The sequence below is a fragment of the Orcinus orca genome, chromosome 12 (genome assembly GCF_937001465.1).
Source record: "Orcinus orca chromosome 12, mOrcOrc1.1, whole genome shotgun sequence".
NCBI classification, from domain to species: Eukaryota; Metazoa; Chordata; class Mammalia; order Artiodactyla; family Delphinidae; genus Orcinus; species Orcinus orca.
Window position 1 is genome coordinate 20,703,653 of NC_064570.1, and position 21,866 is coordinate 20,725,518.

General features: G+C 40.9%; 1 protein-coding gene across 5 annotated transcripts in view; it reads right to left on the minus strand.

Moving 5' to 3' along the window:
- Positions 1-21,866, minus strand: part of PHACTR2 (phosphatase and actin regulator 2) — a 262,245-nt gene that overhangs the window by 38,588 nt on the left and 201,791 nt on the right. For 3 of the 5 annotated variants that reach the window (XM_033405859.2, XM_033405876.2, XM_033405865.2), the window contains exons 3-6: positions 19,481-19,561; positions 14,577-14,735; positions 7,986-8,225; positions 3,790-4,324 (exon numbers count right to left, since the gene is read on the minus strand). In XM_033405859.2, coding sequence (XP_033261750.1) covers positions 3,790-4,324; positions 7,986-8,225; positions 14,577-14,735; positions 19,481-19,561 — 1,015 coding nt within the window. The remainder of the gene's footprint in view (positions 1-3,789; positions 4,325-7,985; positions 8,226-14,576; positions 14,736-19,480; positions 19,562-21,866) is intronic. The other 2 variants (XM_033405880.2, XM_033405887.2) reach the window with 1 other exon arrangement.

Consider the following 21,866-nt stretch of genomic DNA (forward strand, 5'->3'; position numbering starts at 1 on the left):
TAAATAAGATTTCTTTTTTTCACAGTCTGGATTTCTAGCATACTGCCACTGGAGGCCACTGTGGGTGACTGAAGCACGTTTACAAGATACGCCAATTAATAACACATTCTGAAGAGCGGAACAAAGATACTTCAGGGTTGAGTCCTAGTATTTGTATCACTGTTCATTAATTTATCATGATACCAATTATTAATGTAATCTCATCATTTGCGTTTTATAATGTTTTGCAGTTTTCAAAGACTTCTGCATATATTTATAACTTAACAATTGTTCTATAGTATAAGGAGGGCAGGTAATTTATAGTTCATGGAACCCAAGAAGGCCATGAGTGAGTTGCCCCAACGAGGTAGCAAGGCCAGTCTACAACCCAGACTTAAAACCCTCAGTCTATCAAATGCGATGTTATATTTTAGTTTTATACTTAATATTATGTTATACTGATATTATAGATTATATTTAACTGAATATTAAATATTTTACTCCAAATTTTTATCAACCAACTCAAGACTCGGCTCTCATTTTCCCCCTACGTTTCTTGGCACATAGAACAATACAATGAACTCTATTAATGTTTGTGGAAATGAACTAGAAGAGTCAAGTCCCATTTGGATATGGGCTCCAGATGGGGTTATTAGTTTCTGCCTAAAATTATATCAGAATTATATATTACTGATGCTACCAACAAATAGAAATCTACCAAATAGTAACTACCCTGCACTATGTGAATAGAAGCAGGTATTTTTACACATGGCCACTTGTCTTCTTTAAAGTTTTCACATTTGTATTCCAAACAGAAGCCTCTTCATAAAATGACAGGATTTTCACACATTCGTTGACTAAACATAACTGAGGGAAAGTTCTAAGTAAAGCAAGCGACTAAGGGCCAGAAATTCTAACTCACATATCCACTTAAAAAGGGAAGAAAGTATTTGGAAGGAAATTTGAGAGACTACTTATTCCAAGCTCCTTAACTCAAGAGCAAACACAAACCGCCCCTGTGAGATGAACTGTAATTTAAATTTTTAATTCTGAAGAATGTACAGAGAAGAAAATCTCTATGCCCTCTTCTAGGAAAGCATTATAGTTACCCTGACTGACAGGAAAATCTATTATAAATACCTCGGTGTCCAATGATGTCCTCAGCTCGTTCCCTGTGATCACTGCCCCAGTGGAAGTGGAGAACAGATGCTCACCTCTCTCGTCTGACAATCCTGCAAGTACTTGGGCTGAAGACAGATAACAAGCCCCCAGCATGCAGCGTGGAGTTTAGCACAATAGAGTGCCCTCCTAAAATGGTTGTGCAAGTGGGTTGGACAGAATCAGGTCACCTTTGGAAATGGGCTTTCTCAGTGCTTAAGACCATCTGAGGAATTATTTTATATGTTACATCTTGTTCTTTAGTATATTGAAGAGTGAATCCATATACTTGATCTCCTTCCCTAAATTCGGACTTCATCTTAAACATGTATACTTCCTGGGCATGTTAGACATTATTTTGGTAAAAAGCAACCTGAACTGTAATGTTTTGTCCACTTTTGTATCTTTGGTGCTTAGTACGCCGCCTGGCACATAGAAGGTAAGCAAAAAATACATGGTGGAATGCTGAGTGACTGTTCAGTTCTAAAGGCTGGAATTGATGTCCATGCTGGCAAACACTCATAATGAAGTGAAGACACCTGCTCTGTGCGGGAAGTATTCAGGACACCATAAGCATTCATTTCAATACCTTCTTTTCCCCAATCATTTATTAAAATGTCAAATAAAATAATTTGTACTTTAACATTTATTTACCTTTCCTTGGCTTTCCTTTGAATGACGGTACTCAAAATGAGAGAAACAAACACAAAAGGAATTGCAAAAGAAGTAGAAGCAGGTGCTTTGGAAACTTATGAAATTCCTTAGAGCGCTGAGTGTGATGTGCAGCTCTGGGCTTGCATCCTGACTCTGCCACTTACTACCTGGGTGATCTTGGGCAAACTATGTTATCTCTCTCAGCATCAGTTTTCTCATCTATTCAACAGAGATATTTCAGGGGAGACTTATGTGAATTAAATAACTGACACTTCCTGACATTAAATAAGTATTTAATAAATGGAGGTTAATATCACTAGCAATTGAATAATTAAAAGTGATATTTCAGTCTCTTGATCCAAATCAATTTAATTAATGTACTAATTTTTTAAAGTATAACAGGACAAGGATTTCTTTGAAAGAGGAAATATTAAATTAAATATTGTAAAGAGCAAATTTGGGTTTTATTCTTAGAAACAGAAGAGGCTGGATTTAAGAGCTCCAAGCCTTCCCTAGACAGAATTGGTAGTGACGTCTACTACACTCTGACAGTCCTCTTTCTTACACCTATGGGACAGCAGAGCTAACATGTCTTATTTATCTTTAAGTAGAAAATTTATAGGACTTTGTGAGTGATTAGATCTGGAGGACAAGGGAGAATGAGGATGAATTCCAGGTTTCTGGCTTGGGCAACTGGATGATGGCATGCCTATAGCATACCAGATTCTGTACTGGTTGGTGGGGATACAGAGGTAAGTAAGACATGGTGGTTAGTTCTGTCCCATAGGTAGGAAAAAAGTGCTGTTAGAGTACATGCAATAACCAATTCTGTCTGGATGAATATTGAAAGGCTTCACAGAGGAGGTAACACTTGAGCTGGGTAGGGAATTGAGGAAGTAAGAAAGGTAGCTGCTCTAAGGTTGGAGGAAAAGGAGTTGGAAAAGAGTTCTCTCCTGATGCTCTTTATTTTCAGAGGAGGCTAAATAACTTGTTGAAATGGAGGTGGGCAGGAATGGGTGAGCAATCTGGACATAAGTGGTAAAGATGTAAGTAACCACTATAAGGGAAGAGGAGGAAACTGTCTAGGAAAAAGAAAAAGGACTGCTAAGCAGTGATGGGGCAGACTCTAAATGTCCTTGAAAGTACAGATCTGAAGTGTATCAGTCAGTAAGGCCAACGTAATCGTCTCCAGCAGCCCGTGGCATTCCTGGGGCAGGGCTATGAAAACTCAAGACACGCACCCCAGTGTTCATTGCAGCACTATTTACAATAGCCAAGGCATGGAATTAGCCTAAATGTCCATTGACAGATGAAAGGATAAAGAAGATGTGGTACATATATACAATGGAATATTACTCAGCCATAAAGAAGCATGAAATAATGCTATTTGCAGCAACATGGATGGATCTAGAGACTATCATACTAAGTGAAGTAAGTCAGAGAAAGACAAATATCATATGATATCATTTATATGTGAAGTCTAAAAAAATGATACAAATGAACTTATTTACAAAACAGAAATTGACTCACAGACATAGAAAACAAACTTACGGTTACCAAAGGAGAAAGAGGGGGGAGGGAGGAATAAATTAGGAGTTTGGGATTAAAAGATACACACTACCATATATAAAATAAACAACAAAGACCTACTATATAGCACAGGGAACTATATTCAGTATCTCGTAATAACTTATAATGGAAATGAATCTGAAAAAGAATATGTATACACACACACATATACATGAATCACTTCACTGTACACCTGAAACTAACGCAACATTAGAAATCAACTATACTTCAATTAAAAAAAACCAAATCAACGGTTGGATTACAGGTGTGCTTACCTAACATTACCTACCAGGTGTGCTTACCTAACTAGATTACATTATAGAAGAAACCAAAGTAGGCTCCTTCATTGCCAGCAGAGTGATTTAGTGATCTTTAGTACCCAGCTTCATAGGAATACAGATAGAATATGGGGTTTTTGTGCCGACTCACCATTTTGCATTTTCTCTGCTAACACTTAAGCCAGTGCCTGAGTGGACAGTGGTGCTGTTTGTCGCCTCTTCGGTCCAGAGAAGCTGACTTGGGTCTAAGGCAGGGACGGGCAGGTCGGCTCCGTTGCTGACCAGGACGACAGGAGTGTCTGAGGCAGCAACGCTCTGCTCCTCCAGAGGGGGAGAAGGGGTGGGGGGAAGAGGTGCTGGAGCCACAGCGGGCAGAGGGACTGCGGACTTGGGTCTGCCTGTGGTCTGCTCCTCGGTGCCGGGGGCAGTCTGCTCGGGTTTGAGACTCGCCACGCTGGTCTCCGAAGGCTCTCCTTTAAGGTCAGATATGCCAGAAGTGGTTGCATCTGAGGACGGTTGAGACGTTGGCTGCTTGCCAGTTTTTTTCTTGCCCTTTGTGATTCCTACCATCCCTGTTTTGCTAGAAACTGTCTCCTTTGAAGCTTTAGGACGAGATGAGGTGGAGGAAGTAGACGGTGAAGCTGTTGCTTTGGAGCCAGTTGTTTTTCTTGAATGAGAGGAACCAGCTAAAGTAGAGAGATTTTGCATTAAGAGTCAAAGAAGAGAACACTTTTTAAATAAACTAACCGAGTTGCAATCGTCAATGACCATGTTCCCTTTAAAGTTTACAAATCTGTCTGAATAAATGCATAAAGGGAAATAGGCTAATGATAATAATGGTCTTGTTTTCTGCCCCTCCTTGCCTCCAACGGAGGAGCAAGTGATGCTTGAGGCCAAACCCTGAGGGACAAGAGTCCTCTGTCTACTCCCTCCTCCAGTCTTTAGCTGAGCCCAGCCAAAGGGAAATCCTCACCTTCTTGCCCTATGGGTCACCTGAAAAAGTCCCTGTATGCTCCAAAGAAGGGACATTATAGCATGTAGAGGGCACACAACAGCAGCTGTCTGGGTATAGTACAAGGTTACTCTCATCACAAACTGTACATGTTCTATGATGCCTTTCTGGGAATGGAGTGGCCCACATTCAGAAGATCCTGGAGTATATACCACCAGCTCCTGTCTGGCCAAAAGCAAATTTACTCATCTTAACTGCTAAAAGAGCAAACTCCAAACCAGGTCTCCCCAATGGCTGTACAGAGGCTTACCACCCTGCCCCATCTCCCCAACGGCAGCGATAACGGGGCAGAGGGAAAACCCATGGCCACATATGAAGGACAAGTCTCCTTCAAAACATCAAGAGGCAGAAAAATGTCTTATTTTTTTTTTTTTACAAAAAATGTGTAAATGGGTAGTGTCTGAATAATCTGAAGGGAAAGAGTATCATTTTCAGAGCTTCTAAGACTGCTTATGCTCCTAGAGGGCCTTCATCAGAGGATGGCCATGGCTATGGCAAAACAGAAAAGTTAACTCTCCTTTTCTTTTTATCATCACAGGAAATACACTTAAACTCCTATGACCTTTAGGATCGATACATTGCTCCTAATTGCTTTTTCTGTTACAATGTTGTATAGTCCCTCTTTTTCCTGAGGGGTCAAACTATCTTCCACAGAAGAACTAGAAAAATCTTGTTAGTATTGTGGAGCCAATCCACACTGCATACAGATGTTATTTATTGTAACTTACCTCTGGTTATAACTTTATTGAAGTCAGTTGGGAGGGTCAGGAGAGGAAGAACAGATAAAGGAATAGACCATGAGGTGTATGACTTCACTAGCTCTGATCTACTGGAAAAAGGCAGTCTCACTTTGTGACACAGATGCAGGCTTAAAACAAGTCTCCATGGCCTGGGGGCTTTATTATTTTAGATATCCGTAATTATGAGAATTCCCCTCCCCCATTTCAAGGCCTGTCAATGTCTCTTTGAAATAAACAATCCTCATTTGCTTATAGGACAAACGTATTAAGCGTACTCCTACAATCTAAGTCCATTCCAAATGTACCTTTCACAACCAAGATGCTAGGGACTTGCTGTCTAAACATGTTCAGTTATTTCTTGGGGAAATTGAACAGAATCGTTTCCACACATCAATTCTAATAATTTTTTCTTGTAGAAAAGTCTTTTTGTTTTTCTAACAGCAAAGTTAACTTCAGCCTTGCTTAAGGAAAAAATTTTTTATACCTAGAGTGCAAATTCAAGCCATGTTACTATATTTCTCTTTTAAGTGTCGTCTAAAAGGAGGATTTTGCTGAAATGTTGCTTAAGTTACCTTGAATTATAGCCATGACTAAAAAAGAAATGCCACCTCTCCTCAGTTAAATACTTGTGTTGTTAACACAGGGTGTAACGAGAAAGAAAAAAAATACGAGATGTTACTTCACCAGCAAATGTGCCAACCTGGTATCTGGTGATCTGGAGGTCTACACTAACTTAGTAACAGAGGAAGAATCTGAACCAATAAATTTTTTTAAGAGATTAAATGTCTGACTGAAAATCAGGAGTGACATTTGAAGTATCTTTTCCAGAAGGTCAACTTTATTCAAATAAAACAAAGTTACCATGTAGAAGGTTCTAAATGGTTACAGATGGAATGTGAGGAGGATTCTGAAGGAGTATTATCAATAGTTGATAAAAAAAAAAAGATCCTTGCACACTGGGCTTGTTGGTAGACTTCAAGGCAACTCCTGTTTCTCTGTGATAACCTGAGAAGAGCAACCTTTTTCACACTGAGCGCCAGTTAGGCCTCTTTTAATACAATGGATAACATGACTGTACTTTCCTCTTAGGAACATCATAAGTCTATAAAAAATCTTCAAGTAAAATATCTGGAAATAACTGCAAATCTCTCATGAAAGCTGTCACCTGCCCTGGTGTTAATCGCCAGCCTTCTTCCGAGAGAAGTAAGAGAGAGGGCAAGCCGAGTCAGCCGTGAGCTGCTGCCACGTGGGGCGTGGGGAAGTGGGTCCTAACTCCCAAGGACAGGGTGAGAGTTTGGGGCTTTACTTCAGGAAGTAAGTCAGCACCTGCCTCACTTCAAGCACTGCTCCTGAGGTGTGCTAGGAAGTCTGGGAAACACACACAGACACCAACGAGAACAGACACTGATGTGTGATGGAAGCTGGTCCCTGAGAAAATGGCCTGTAGGCACTGTTGGCAAAGCATTCTGAGATTTTCATTTTAGAGCTTATTAGAAAATGAGACCCAGACACACAAGGTCAAAGGTGGTAGACAGGAACACCAGGACACAGATGTCTATCTGCATTCTGAGTTCTGTCATACTGTCACCTAAGCCACTCTCTGAATCTGAGCATTATGGGTTTAAATTACAAGGGGGAAAGATTAATACCAAGGCATATCCTGGTAGCTGGTTTTGAGGAAGCTGCTGCTGATTTTAAGGAAAGTAAGGTCTGCTGTAACACAGGAGAATTTTTATGCGTGTGTTAATGGGACCAAGATGCTCAGCATGTGTGTTTGGAATATATCCTTTCAAAGGCTGGACGGCAGGAGAGGCTTCTTTATTCCACTTCACTAGAATGGGGGCTCCGCTCTGCATGAAGCATATCTGATGTGAAAGGAAAGCTGGACACACATGACATGAAGTGATGTAATCACCCAAACATCCCCCGGTGATTTGCAGTCACAGCTTGTAATCGCTCCACTAGATGCTTTCCCTTGTAACACACTGAAGTCTATGAGGTTGGGAAGGGGGCACTGAGCATGTAACTTCCAACTCTGCTGCGCAGCTGTGACTCCAGCAGAGAGTGGTGGCGTGAAGCACTGAGTGATATGAACCCTTTGTCATCTGTCAGTAGAGAGATGCCTATAAGGTTTAAGACATTAAGATCCAGCAAATATGTCAAAGAGGTAAGCATCATGTTTTCATGTGCAAACTTAAGATATTTTGAAAGAAAACCCAAGCCAAAGAGCCACCCATAAACTCAAATAGGCAGGCCAGTTGGTGTCTAAATAACGTCAGATCACATCATCACTATTCACCAGGCAGACTCCTCCCTGTTTCCTTCTACTGGGTTTTGTGCAGACAGTGGATACTCAGGATGAAAGACGTCTATTCACCCTAAACCTAATGAGGTGAATGGATCAAGTGGTTGACTTTTCTTTGGTAGAGACAGCAACAAAGGAATCTCCCGGGCATTCTCTGTGTCAAAGCTGAGTCCACTGGTGTTACATCCTAAGAGAGCAGACACCAAAAAGGCCATCATTCCTAGAAGAAGAAATGAGCCCCACCCCAGCGCCAAGCACCCTAGACTCAACCCCACAGCGGGCATACTCACCAGCCTCTCGGGTTGCATTTCGGCTTGCTGGCTTGGGTGGAGGGACGGGGGCCTGCTTACCAGGAGCCTTGGTAATTGTTTTAATAGGAGGTACTTCGTCACCCTTGGGGCCGGCCCCAGCAGCGGCCCCTTTTGGAGGCACAGGTGTTTTTTTGGGCTTAGGTTTGGGTGTAGGTTTAGGAAGAGCTGGAAGAGGTAGAGCAGGAGCTGCCGGTGTTTCAGAGTGGTTTTCAGGGTTCTCTACAAATGAGAAAGTGAACAGAAGCAGACTGATACAGACACACGCCATACACACCATGCAAATAGAAGGAACGAGACACAGGGCAACAGTGAGACAAACATGCAGCTGCTTGGCCCCTGGGAACAGTGGGCTTCTGCACCAGAGAGAGTGAAGGTTGGGGTAAAGAAGATCAAAGGCTAAAAGCCAAACTAGGGTGTGCTCTCCAGGTCCAAAAATCACTCCTGTGATAAAATAAGACTGCACGAGTGACTGTGATGAAGTTAAGTTCAGGGTGAGCGTAAATGTCCACCACCAGGGGCTGACACCAACCTCGAATCAGTGGTTGCTGGACGATGATGTGGGCATGAGTGCTAAGTTTCTAACCAAACTGAAGAACTCCAAGAGTGGCAGATCAGCGCATTACACACACGGCCACAGGGTGAAGCTGACGGCACAGCAATGGTTGGACTCACAGTTACCCTCCACTGAGGGACTTTCTCAGGAGAACTCAAGCCCCATCAACCTGAAAGGGATCTGTGCTCTGTCTCTGTCTCATTGTGGTCAAAAATCAATTATTTTCTAAGCTAAGGGAGACTCTCTAGAATCTGGTACAGGAAGCACAATGCACTGAATAAACTATTTTCTATTATTAAAATTTTCTCAAGTTCTCCCAGTGCACTAGGGCAGCTTCCTGTTTTACAATAACTTCCTCTGACCTTTTCAAACCGTGTCACAACTGTAGGTACTGGAGGGTGCAGAAACCAAAAGAAATATCAAATTTGTTTTGTAGTGTAAACACAAGTAATGAGTTTATTAAAAAGATAAACGTTAAAATTCATTTAAAAAATCATACCTAAGAAAAGAAGCCTCACACAAGATTTTGCATAACTAGAGTAGTATTAGTTTCTCATTTTAAAAAGTGGGGATGCTGAACGTTCATCCACATATTCACATCCTTATCTTTTCTAATTGTGACTAGTTAAAATGAAAATACACTTTGGGGGGGGCTTCCCTGGTGGCAGTGGTTGAGAGTCTGCCTGCCGATGCAGGGGACGCGGGTTCATGCCCCGGTCTGCGAAGATCCCACATGCCGCGGAGCGGCTGGGCCCGTGAGCCATGGCCGCTGAGCCTGCGCGTCCGGAGCCTGTGCTCCGCAACGGGAGAGGCCACAACAGCGAGAGGCCTGCGTACCGCAAAAAAAAAAAAAAAAAAAAAAATACACTTTGGGTCCAAAGAGCTAAGCAGCATTTCAAAATGGAGCACAACGAAAAGTGTAAGACAAGCGTTAAGACAAGACTGAGCCTTTACTGTATATGTTCTTCTATTATCAAATGACCAAGAAAGGATTTTAATATTGGAATGCATCACATTTTATTATTTCTTTTGTTTCATTTCTCATCCCAGTGAGTGTGCAGCTAGGACTCCTCCCCTTTTTTTTACATCTCCATCATTCTACATGTATAACTATCATAAAAATGATTGAAATTTCAGTATGTAATGAATAAAACTTTTCTTTTACCTTCCCTCAGTCATGCAACCCACCCGTCACTGCAGCCCAGACGGACTCCTGCACTTAACTGTGCTCGTTATCTGAGGTACTTAGTCACCATTTATCAGAGGCTACTTTGTATGTCTGCCTTTCTGTTTATATATCTTGTCTCTTCAACTAAGCTGCGTAGCACCCATAACGCAGCAGTGGCGCTCCTAACCCACCAGGCCTGAACCACAAGGCCACTGCATGGCAAGAGTCAGAGTTGAGAACAACACAAGTTGACAGTCACTGAAAACATTTTATTGTAATGTAAAACATACAAATGTACGTTGATTTGCTAGTCTTTTGACTTAGGTTAGAGGCCTGTTCTGTAAGTCCATCTTTGTACCTTTAGCCCCTGGCATAATGGAGATCCACCAATAACACCATCCATGGTGAAAGCCCGTCACAGCGATCTGCACCACTTGGGATCCTAATTCTCTCTCCTGCTACAAAGCCTCACATCTCTTATCCTCTGCCTTCATGGCATATTACTGAGGGATCTTTTTTCTGTCTGCCTAAGGTTTTTAAATTCTAAAGTTATATCCCAAAGAATCCAGCTTCTGAGTCTGGGAGGGAGATGGTTCACCCTATGACAGCTGGTAATTTCAATTCCTACTGGGTTGAGAATGTACATACTACACGCAAACTTCCGGCTACTCCTGGAGAAGCGTGGTCCACTCCTCCCTCCTCTGTAAATTCTATCAAATTATCTGTGTGTGTTTGTCATATGGCCAATGTTTATGTTTACTCTGCAGTGATTCCTAACGGGTATATGTGCGTGTGTATGTGTGCGTGAGCACACGCATGCAAACAGTATACTTTTCTGACTAAATTATAAACTGCTTTTGTCTGAAATTTTATATTCCATCAGGCAAGATGCTCTAGACATTATGTCTATTCAGTGAATGTGACTGATCAGCTGACAGTTACTAACACACACACACACACACACACACACACACACACATCCGTGGGAAGTGAACTCTTGTATCTGGGAGATAATGAATAACGTCAAGAGGTATTTTTTACTATTAGCATATGATCTGAAGAAAAGACATAAACTGATGGTGTAGAGGAGTATTACCTTTTCAAGAGGAGGTTAAGAAAGGGCTGCCTATGCACTCTGGCTTGGTGAGGATACTACACCTCTTAACAATGGTCTGGAGGTGAGCTATTGACTACACTTCCAAATTTGCCTCCTTCCACCACATGGAGAGTCGAGTCCAACAACACTTAGGGCAAATCTGAGAACTGCAGGCAGCCTTCACTTTGCCTAGAATGCACTTGCCCCCATTCCTCTCCTTTGTCTGACTGCATCCTTCTTATCTCCTCCAGGTCTCAGTTTAGAAATATCTTCCTCTTAAGACCCAATTTTGGTCCCACTTGCAAGCTCCCTGGTTTGCTGTCCTCGGGCCTCCCAGAGCACTTTGCATCTTGTATTACAATTGCCTGTGTACGTGCTGGTCTCCACATAGGTCACGATCTGCTTGAAGGCAAAGGCCGTTTCTTATGCACAGTGTGCTCTTTCCCTGGCCCCCATGGCTGCCCTTCATGCTCACGTGGGGAACAAATGCAGGTAAGATACTTGTTACTTCATGGAAAGCCCTCTACAATGACTCAACAGAAATAATATCAGATACTTTGCAGATTTCTCATATTTTTTTTTTTTTTTTTTTTTGGCGGTACGTGGGCCTCTCACTGTTGTGGCCTCTCCCGTTGTGGAGCACAGGCTCCGGACGCGCAGGCTCAGCGGCCATGGCTCACGGGCGCAGCCGCTCCGCGGCATGTGGGATCTTCCCTGACCGGGGCACGAACCCGTGTCCTCTGCATCGGCAGGCGGACCCCCAACCACTGCGCCACCAGGGAAGCCCTGGATTTCTCATATTTAATACCAAGCTATATTTAACAGATTGCAGATCAGTTTTTCTGCTTCTATATAGATTTATTGATAAGGAATAATGGGAGACTAAGAGGCCCGAAGGCCTTCAGGAAAATGTTTCCAGTGTTAGGCAGAAGAGGCCCAAGACCACCGGCCTAACTCAGAATCAGGTGCCCTCAGGAGCCCCAGGAACACCACGTGTCCTAGGTAGAACCTGCCCCCAGAGTAGTGGGAGGCCACTTGACATTCGTTTTGTTTTCTTTGACGCTGATGTTTCAATATTAAAGCACTAACGTGCTGTCTCAAAAAGAGATACAAGCATCTAGGATGGTATGTGATATGGCTTTGCAAATATAACTAGTTAATATATGAAATGAAGTTCTTGGGTAAGTTGACTTAATGCAAAAGGAAGGGGCACACTGCACCCCAAAATAAAGGGTAAACTGAGAACATGGGAGAGTAGATTTGCATGGTAGTAAGTTCAAATAAGAAGTGAGATCAAAAGAGGAGCAGAGGTAAGAGTAAATCTTAAGCTGTTTTTTCAGTATTAAATGCTGTCTTTCCAGAGCAATGAATGGTTTGTTTATAAGATATTTTCTATTTAACATGATACTCCATGATGTTGGTCAGGAGTGACATTCTTTTTACTGTCAGGAAGTGGTTTCCATACCAAATGCTTCCCCTCACTCAGTGTGGCTCCTGCGGGGCCACTGTCTACACAGCGAGAGGGAGGCTCCTCTGTCTTACTGGTGCTGGGGCACCATGTCCAGCCTTTCCATCTCCTTATGTACAGACCAGCCAAGCAAGATGTTATCTTGGACCTTATTTGACCAAAAAGAACTGAATGTACTAATCCAAAGTAAAAAATAAGAAAACAAAAACATCTCTCAAATATCCATGAACCTATGAAGCCTGCCATCTTTTTGGAACATCAGGCCTGCTGGTTTAATTAACATAAAACTGTCAGCAACTTTTTATTAGGCTGATAAGGGAAATACGGCCTTTGAAGTCTGTCCAGTCCACTGACTGACATTCCACACGGACCAGGCAAGCACTAGAGATGGCACTGTTACATAATGAAGGATGTGATTTTGAATGTGAAAAGGCTGTAGCAGGGACAAAGCACAGATGGATTTGAAATTTAACAACGTGGTGAGACAGGACAGTTGGACTAAAAAATAAAAAAGTAAAAAAAGAAATCACTGCATTTCAACTGAAAACTCTTAAACTCTATTCAGGTCTGTTTTCTCTTATGTTCCAGGAATATTATCATTAAAAATTTTAGTTAATTTCTCATAATCAGTTATGAGAAATCAACTAACATATGATCTTAAGCATAACCAGAGCCCTCAATGGAAACACTAAGTAAAGCCCCATGAGTCCCATACTTACTATGGAATAAAGCAAAATAATAAATTTCCAACAGATTATTAATAGAGGCTTCTAAAATTTTTAAAGGCTAATTTATATTCAAATAATAAGAGGTTATGGACTTCCTGAGAAGATGATTTTAAGTTGTGTCTGTCAAATGTTCTTTCGTTCCCTTTGCCTTTGGAGGATTTGGGTCAAGAACAGAGGAAGAGAAGTTTCCTTCCAGCAGTTTCTAAGAGTTCTCAAAATGCCTAGAGAGCCCAAACTAGGTTTGACAAATTTATGCCATCCAGCTCAGAGGCAGGCATTATGGAAAAATAGATGTTTTCTGAGGATTCATTTCTATGCAGCAGGAAATCATCTGGAATCTCCCAACAAAGCATTACCTTACGGGGGTTTCAGTTCAGGTTTGCATAAGTAAGAGGCTTGGGGGTTCCTGCAACCGTGATAGGAATGGTATGGAGATGTAGTCAATCAGTGACCAGGAACTTGTGAATGTTCTGGGGGTCCTTGATAGACAAGTATTTTGCAGTTCTGCAATCTACCATAGTATTTCACTTTGGAAACCAAAGTCTCTAAAGAAGCCTTCAGGGAATGGCATAATTGCCTCTGGCCTATTTTGAAATTTCCAATTGCACAGACAAATCATGGAGCAGAGGTTATGGCCAATCCAGCAACCAGAATCCCCGGCATTACTGGGAACTATTCCTGGGTCTCCCAGAAATGCCTGAACCTGGACCAGAACTTACAATGTTGGGTGTGCAGATGCCACCAGCCAAGCTCCCACTTCTAAACAGATAATGCTGGGCTGAGTGAGCCATCTTGTTATGCTATTCCTCCAAGCTGAGCTGCTATAATTTGAAAGTAACCAGCAGAGAAAGATGTTCAGACTGCTGGCTTTTTTTTTTTTTTTTTAAAGATACTGAGGGGCTTCCCTGGTGGCGCAGTGGTTAAGAATCCACCTGCCAATGCAGGGGACATGGGTTCGAGCCCTGGTCCAGGAAGATCCCACATGCCACAGAGCAACTAAGCCCGTGTGCCACAACTACTGAGCCTGCGCTCTAGAGCCCGCGAGCCACAACTACTGAGCCCGTGTGCCATAACTACTGAAGCCCGCGCGCCTAGAGCCCAAGCTCCGCAACAAGAGAAGCCACTGCAGTGAGAAGTCCACGTGCCACCACCAAGAGTAGCCCCCGCTCACCGCAACTAGAGAAAGCCCGCGTGCAGCAACAAAGACCCAATGCAGCCAAAAATAAATAAATTAAATAAATAAATTTAAAAAAAAAAAGATACTGAGAGAAAGCTCCTGAGAAAAGGATAACATTCCCAGACATCTCCAATGATAGAAGAGGCCACCCCTTCCGATTCTTACTATTAATTAGCCCCCTTTAATAAAACATTAAATGATGCGTTTATAAAATGGATGTAGCTACCTGAGGAAACCATCCAATTTCTCTTTGCTATCGTTTCTCTCCTCTTTGTATTTGCAGAACTCCTCTCTACTGGTCTTAGGGTCACTATTTGAAGCCTAAGACCTGCTTCTCAACTTTGAGCTGTAAAAGAATGTGGGGTTTCTCTTGATTTTACCTTTCTTATCTTCTGCCTTTTCCTCCAGAGGTGGTGCTTTTTCAGCTACAGAGCCATTACCTTCTTCAGATTTTACTACATTTTCCTCTCGGGTAGATTCCTCTCCGATGGGTATCATGTGCCCGTTTGAATTTTCAAAGTTAACTGTTACATCTCCATCTAAAAATGGGGAGAGAAACACCTAGATGTCTAACGTGATGGCTTTCTTAAAACCAAATTTTCCAGTTACTAGGACTGTAGGGTTCAGGTTTATGTTTCAGACCTGGGAACCAAATACATCCTGGACTATTTTCACCATGTTTTACTGAATAATTCATTCAAATGAAAGAGCTAGAAAATTCTTAGTCTTGGAGGAAAGAAGCTATGGAGGGAGTATCCAGGAGCCATCTCAAGACAGTTAGGAACGATTAACCTAATTATAAAACAGCCCTAGGCAGGAGAGTCCCTCTCTTCTTGGGCTTAGTTTTGGCTGAAGTCAATACTTAGGAGTCTCTCTGTCATTCAGAAACTGACCTGTGAAAAAAGGAATCTGAAAAATGGAATAAACATTTTTAACAAGCACCAAAAACACAAGGTGAATGCAAATACACAAATAACATGAAATGCAACTACACATACAAACGATTAGTGGGAGAATATGAACATCTCCAAGCACCACTGTCTCCAGAATATTACATCCATGACATGGTAACTTTACACAGTAATATAACTGCTACTCTATTCAGGGAAAGATGGCAGTAAGGCTAACTGTATTTTCATTTTCCTATTTATGGAAATATTAAAATGTACTCAGGGAATTGTCATATATAGCTGACCAGGAAGTCTTTAAGCTGGGCTAATAATAATTTGAAAACATTAGGAAAGAAATGTAAATAAAGCAATTACAGGGGAATTTTAAAAAATCGCAACTGAAATTAAAATTTATGTTATCTAAATCACAAATAACTAATTTTAACACCCCTGAATGTTTATAAATTCCTAAGAGTTTCTAAAGTGAGGGAGATTTTGCCAAAACTCTTAATTCAGTGATGCTTGAAAATTTAACCGTAGTTCATATCAGGAAGATTTTAACAAGCTGTGCTGCCACTGTAAAAGTGAAATAAAGGATTGGACGTTTTTACTTAGCAAGCTTGAAGAAATGCATGATTAGAGCTGATTTTACGCAATTTTTGATTAATCTTATTTTGGCAATCATTCTAAAACAGAGACCATCTCCCAAGTTTTCATTAAATATGATTGAATTGCTTTGGCTTGACAATAAAATCCATTGGCCTTACTGACAAAAACAAGCATGGCATTTTAATAAGTAAAATACATGTCACAGAATTATGTCATACTTAAAATGAACAACTGTTCCTTAGTCACGTAACTTCCTATAATCCGATTCCTGTATAAAACTAAAATAGACAATAATTGAAGGCAATGCCATTGCAAGTAGATCTCAACTATTTCAATAAAATTAAGGTAATGATTTTTAAAAGACTATACAACAAACCAACAAGAAAACAAAAGATTCTTAGCTCTTATTACTGGATTCCAAGAAATTTGCTAGTAAAAAAAAGAGGGAGGGGAGACACAATATAATATCCAGGTACTGGATTCAGAGAAACAAAAAATAATATAAGAACAGAAAATTCCAGACAAAATAGAAAACCACTTCTTTATATAAAAATCCTCAATTTTTAGGTAACCCAAATATAAATTTACCTTTGTTTTCTATGACTTTAGTTGGTAATGAAAACATGTTGAAATCATGTTAATGACAATGTAATTGTTTTAACCATTATTACATTAAAATTTCTTTAGTAGACTAAATAACTAATTTTTAAAATTCAGAACAAAAAACCTAGAGAGAAAATTAAATAATTGTGAGCACAAGAAGAAATTGGATTATCACAAGATAGAAAGAAATAATCAACAATGTAGAAAGATACTTACTCTGAGATATAAAGCCAAAGTATAGGAAATAATAGAAAAAGGAGTCATGTTTGTAATAAATATGGAATTCAAGAATAAAACAGAGGAGAACTGAAGTTATTATTAATTAATTGGTGTGTGTATTGAAAAGGTTTTCTAGTTTTGTATATTATTTTATCAATAGAATTAAAATAAGCCAAGTCCTTGATATAGTTTATGTATGTAAGTAAAATACAAGCTCAGCAAAGGAAGGCAAGACAAGGTGCTGAGCCAGGCTGCAGGTTACAGTAAGATGTGCCCACTCCAAGTCTTACAGGAGCATTTGTGTGCAAAGGAAGGAGAAAACTCAGACAAGAGTCGTCAGCTTAAAGTAAACCAAGAGATAAAGCACACAGAAATAAGTGGTTAAATAAGAAGCATGAGAGTATTTGAGGGATTTCCCTCTTTCTGGTAAACTGGTACATTGGGGATACGGTTAACAGAGGAACAGAGACAAGAAGAAAATCATGTAAGAACAGAAGTTGGGTGACTCATTAGAAGGTTAAAGAGGACACCATGGGAGAAAAAGAAAGGAGGCTGTTATGCAGGCAAAAGCATCTACATGCCTTCATGGTAAAGCTAGGGAAAAGACGGAAGGTAAGAACCAGAAGATGTGACTAAACCTGGACCAGACCATGGACTTCTCAGGAGAGAAGGCCAATCACTGAATTTTTAGATTGAAGTTAGATCTTGGCATAAAAAAGGTCATCTAAAAGGAATAATAATAGCTGGGAGTGAAGGTATGGGGTGGAATGGGATGAGGTCGAATCCAGGGTAGCTGGCAGGATTTTAAAAGTCTATTTGGCTCACTGAATAAAGGGCATGATTGACAAGCACTGTCAAGAGCTACGACAAGGTCAAGAACATGAAGGCAAAGAATGAACCTTCACTGGCAGAAGAGACGAGGTTTTCACCAAGCACAGCAGCTTCCAGTCTCTGGCTAGAGCTGAAAACAGACCGAAATTCTCAAGATAATTGTTTTTGGAAAAATGACAGAAAACTATTTTCCCCAGCCCTTGGCTGAAAGTGGGGAAGGGCTCTATTTACAATAAGCCTCACTGGGAACTTCTAAGTATTTGGTAATTTCTGTAGTTCTATATAGGGACCATGCAAAAAGTAGAAAGTAGGGTTCGGTAATTGATGACTTCCCAAACATTAAACCTACTACGCTATGTTTATGTTAAAGACTGTTTTGTTATTTTATGTTTTAAAACTTTTCACGTTCGGTCTGCAAACATTAAATAAAATAATCCAATAGAGTCAGATTTCTGGAAAGTAAGTATATGAAATTGTAATCCATCTTGCAAATAGTTTAACAGATTAGCCAAAATAAAACCAAGCAATATTAAGCATTTCTTTCAGCTGACCACTGCCACTTGTCTTTAGAAAAAGTAAACGCTTTTCTAGCTATAATTTTTAATTGGGTAAAAAAAGAGGCCTTTAGTCTCTAACTTTAATACTCATTAACAGTTTCGATCAGAAATTTTTCCTTTCTTTGAAAAGGTTTCCAAATAAAGGACACCAAAACAGTGCACTGGCCCACGCTATAAAGGTGATGGCCCAGCACTGAGCTTTCAGTGGACATGTAATTTCTCTGCCGTCTCCAGGGAGATTAGGGAGGAAGCAAACTTTGATACCACTAGCAAGCCCACCTTCAAGTACAAAAAATGTTAAGGATGTACATTTTTTATTTCTAAAAGTCCCAGGAAGGAAACGACTAGCTTCAAGGTAATAGAAAACTAGGGACTACTTTAAGTTCCTTCATAAAATGGAGTGAGAAAAGTACAATACATAAAATACCTAAAATTTTGAGGGCTCAAGAAAAATGGCAGTATTCGCTCCAGACGTCCCTACTTTCCCTGCAGGAGTAAAATAGTAAAGCATCTCCTAGCTCCTTCTAGAATATTCAGATGCTGGGAAAAGCGTGGCATTTGGACTTACAAATAGTGAATGCCTAAAGAGGTTAAGCTCTTTGCAAGGAATATATATCAGGAAATGAGAAGAACTATTATTTCAATTCCAAATCAACAGCATTTTATTTGTGCCTATGAAAGCACAATAATAATATTTTACGCCAGTAAATGTTTAGAGGGGTGGCGTGAGGAAAGGCATGAGGTAAGCCAGCAATGTTGCAGCAAAAATTTCCTTTAGTTTTATAGTAGTGGGAGCAATGAAAATCATTCAGTACTATTTATTTGGAGAAATAACCATCTTGGTATTTCTTTTGAGGGTCTATCTTAGTTTCCATCTAATCCTTGTCTTTTTGAGAAAGATTCCCCCTTGGGAGGATAGAGGAAAAAAGGGAAGAAGATTAGAGGTAGGGGAAAAAACACTTGGAAATAATAATTGTTAGTGATATGGTCAGACAGAGCTAGATTCAAAGAAATGAAAAGAGAAAAATGCTGGGAAAATTACTTGAGAGAACACATAAAGCAGATTAATTTAATTTGCCCATTAATCCTTATTGACCGTACATTTGAGTGTATTACAGAGTATAAAGGACGAGAGGTCTGTTTACCATCTCTTTTCTCTCTCTTCTCTTTTCCTGGTAGACTTAAGAAACCAAAAGGCATGAGCCAAGCTAAAACTTTGCATTTACTTAAACAATTGAGTTTACTTGTATAGACAGATTGAAGCTCAAGAATAGAGAATGAATCATGTAAGCATTTGTATCTTATCTGTATCTCCTGCCACAGAGTAGCTTTGTAAAGCTTTAGGTTTAGGGTGACATATGGTGAAGGACTCACCAAAAAGGTCATTGAATTTCTTCTCTAGAAAACCTTAGATTCTCTGCAGCCCACATAGGCATTCTGAATTAAAGCAAGATTCTCAGAGTGTGGTACTTTATTTCCCAAAGACCATGATCATCTTAAATTTCAAAAGAAAATGAAAGAAAGACCAAAGAAGGAAGGATCAAATTATTTTAAATGTATGATTAATTTCCTCACCTTGATCAGGCAATTCCTTAAGAACTCCCCTTCTTATCAGCTCCTCTCTACTTTGTCTTGTAGAAATCTTCCTTTCTAATACTTTTAAAAAGAATAAGCACAAGTAAGAATCAAGTCATTGCTTAAAATAATTATGAAAAACATTTCAAGTAGAATTGAGCATATTCATTCTGTTGACTTGAGGCTCAAACCCCAGTTTTTCTGGTTGCCTAGCAAACCACGTGATTGGAATCAACATAATTAGGACAGGGCAAATAACCCTAGCCCAAGACCTGAAGCTCAGCCACTGAGCCTCGTCTCCCAAATAACAGAATGTGGCCACGAATCCAGACACATTATCTCATATCAACTATGGAGCACCAAGGCTACTTCTCACTCGGAAATACCCCTTTCTTTAGTAATGATGCATTCTAAAACACAGGCATCTGTGAATGATGAATGTGCAATGTATGAATGCGCTTATATGGAAAATAAACTTTCAGTAGACACTCAGGTAACTCATCTGAACCCCAGACAGAAGGGACTACTTTTCTAGTGTTTTCTTTCTCACATCATCTATTACAAAAGTCCAACATTTCTGTAATTCTCTTCCCTGCCATACTCACAAGTTCTAGAGTGTTCTGGTGTATCCCCTGACAAATCCCAAGTCTTGGGAGGATGGAGTTAATTCATGTTTTCATAGTATGTAAAGGAACGGGAATCTCAACACTGACTCTTCTTCTGGAAGAAATTAAATTCCTGGTACAACTTCAGAGTTTAGGAGTTTAGGAGCTCAGGGTGGGACTTCAGTAGTATTCACCTTATATGTCTATAATATTAGTTCCTAAACCCTACATGTCTATATGACCACTAGTTCCATTCCCCCCTTTCAAGGGTCATACCATCTTCTAATCCTTTGAGCCAACATTCCTCAAAGTGCGTTTGCCAATCTCTATTCCCTCTGGATGTCCTGTTCAAGAAAGCACCTTGACACCTAAAACAGGCCAGAGAAGAGATCTACCTAGGGCTCTTTGGGGAAAAGGAAAGGTACATTGGTGGAGAGTGGGTATGCACAGTGGGACTAGATTCTGACCACCCCCCCCCCCACTGAAATTCCTACCCTTGGCTTCATAATTTGCAAATCCTAAAGTCACCCTGGACAACATAATTTCAAGACCTAAATGAAACCCCATTGCCCCAAGCCACACCCTCACACATACTGAGAACATGTTTTTTGGGGGGGTGCTCCAGGTGGCCCGATGCTAGGACACTGGGTGGGGGAGGGAGGGACGTGCCTTAGACCAGCAGCTGTGTATTAAGCGATGACATGAGCCCCAGAATAGCAACACTTAGTCTCTTAAAGAAATTGGATTTTTTCCCCTTTCCGATAACTAGGAATTATGTATCTTGGTTGCCAGAAAAGTCAGAGAAAAGCTTGATATTTACCATAGATTTCATATAATTCATGGATGAGATCTGTTTCCTCCTTCTTAGCAAGTGACCTGACTTCATTTATATTTTATGTATAGCATATGTGTACTCTTTGTTCTAAGTTTTGTCCAACTTTTTTTTTTTTGGGTTCGACTCAGAATGTAAACAAACAAGAAAATGAATAAATGAGTAAGTGAATGAAAGGTCAAAAGAATGATACTGAACATCTCATTGGTTCACTTGGAGACACACACAGAAACCCCACGCCCCTTTAGGTCACTCACCCAGCCCCACTCTCCACCACCCCTTGCAGAAGGCAAGTGACAACAGCTCACTGAAATGTTGGCGATTTCAACAGACAGAGTTACCTGGGTATGGGGGGCCAGCAGGAGCTGTTCTTTTATGGGAGCTCTTTTATGTAAAAAGAGTACCGTTGCTTAAAGGCAGCTCCAACGTGTTCAGGTTTTGTCAAAGAGGAGAGAACCTCGGTCAGCACAGGAAGCCAAACAAGAGCACCCACAATGCCACTGGGGCACTGCGGAGATTGTGTGAGGGGTTCAGTAGGACCCATTCACACCTGACTGGGCCTCCGGCGGGAGCAGGCCTCTGAGACCTCTCACAGCGGGATCTCAGCCCCTACTCCTGGGGCTGGGCCCAGAGACCCCCAGCTGTGCTGCACTAGGCTTGAGGCTGCAGGCACCCCTGGGCACAGGACGAGCCCACATCCTGGGAAAACGGAAGGCACTGCCTATTCAGAACACAGTCATTGTGGCCGTCTGCCCCTGGCTCTTAGGAAACAGAGCTTCTAATTGTTTGCTCCTCCGGTAAAGTGGCCCAAAACACAAAATAGTTGTCAGAAGTCTTGGATGCTAGCTCCAGAGCTTCCACGGCCAGTTGTGTGATGTTGGGAACTCTTCAAGTTCCAAGGCCCCTGACCCATTATCTGTAAATCGAGGGATGAGATTCAATGGCCGCT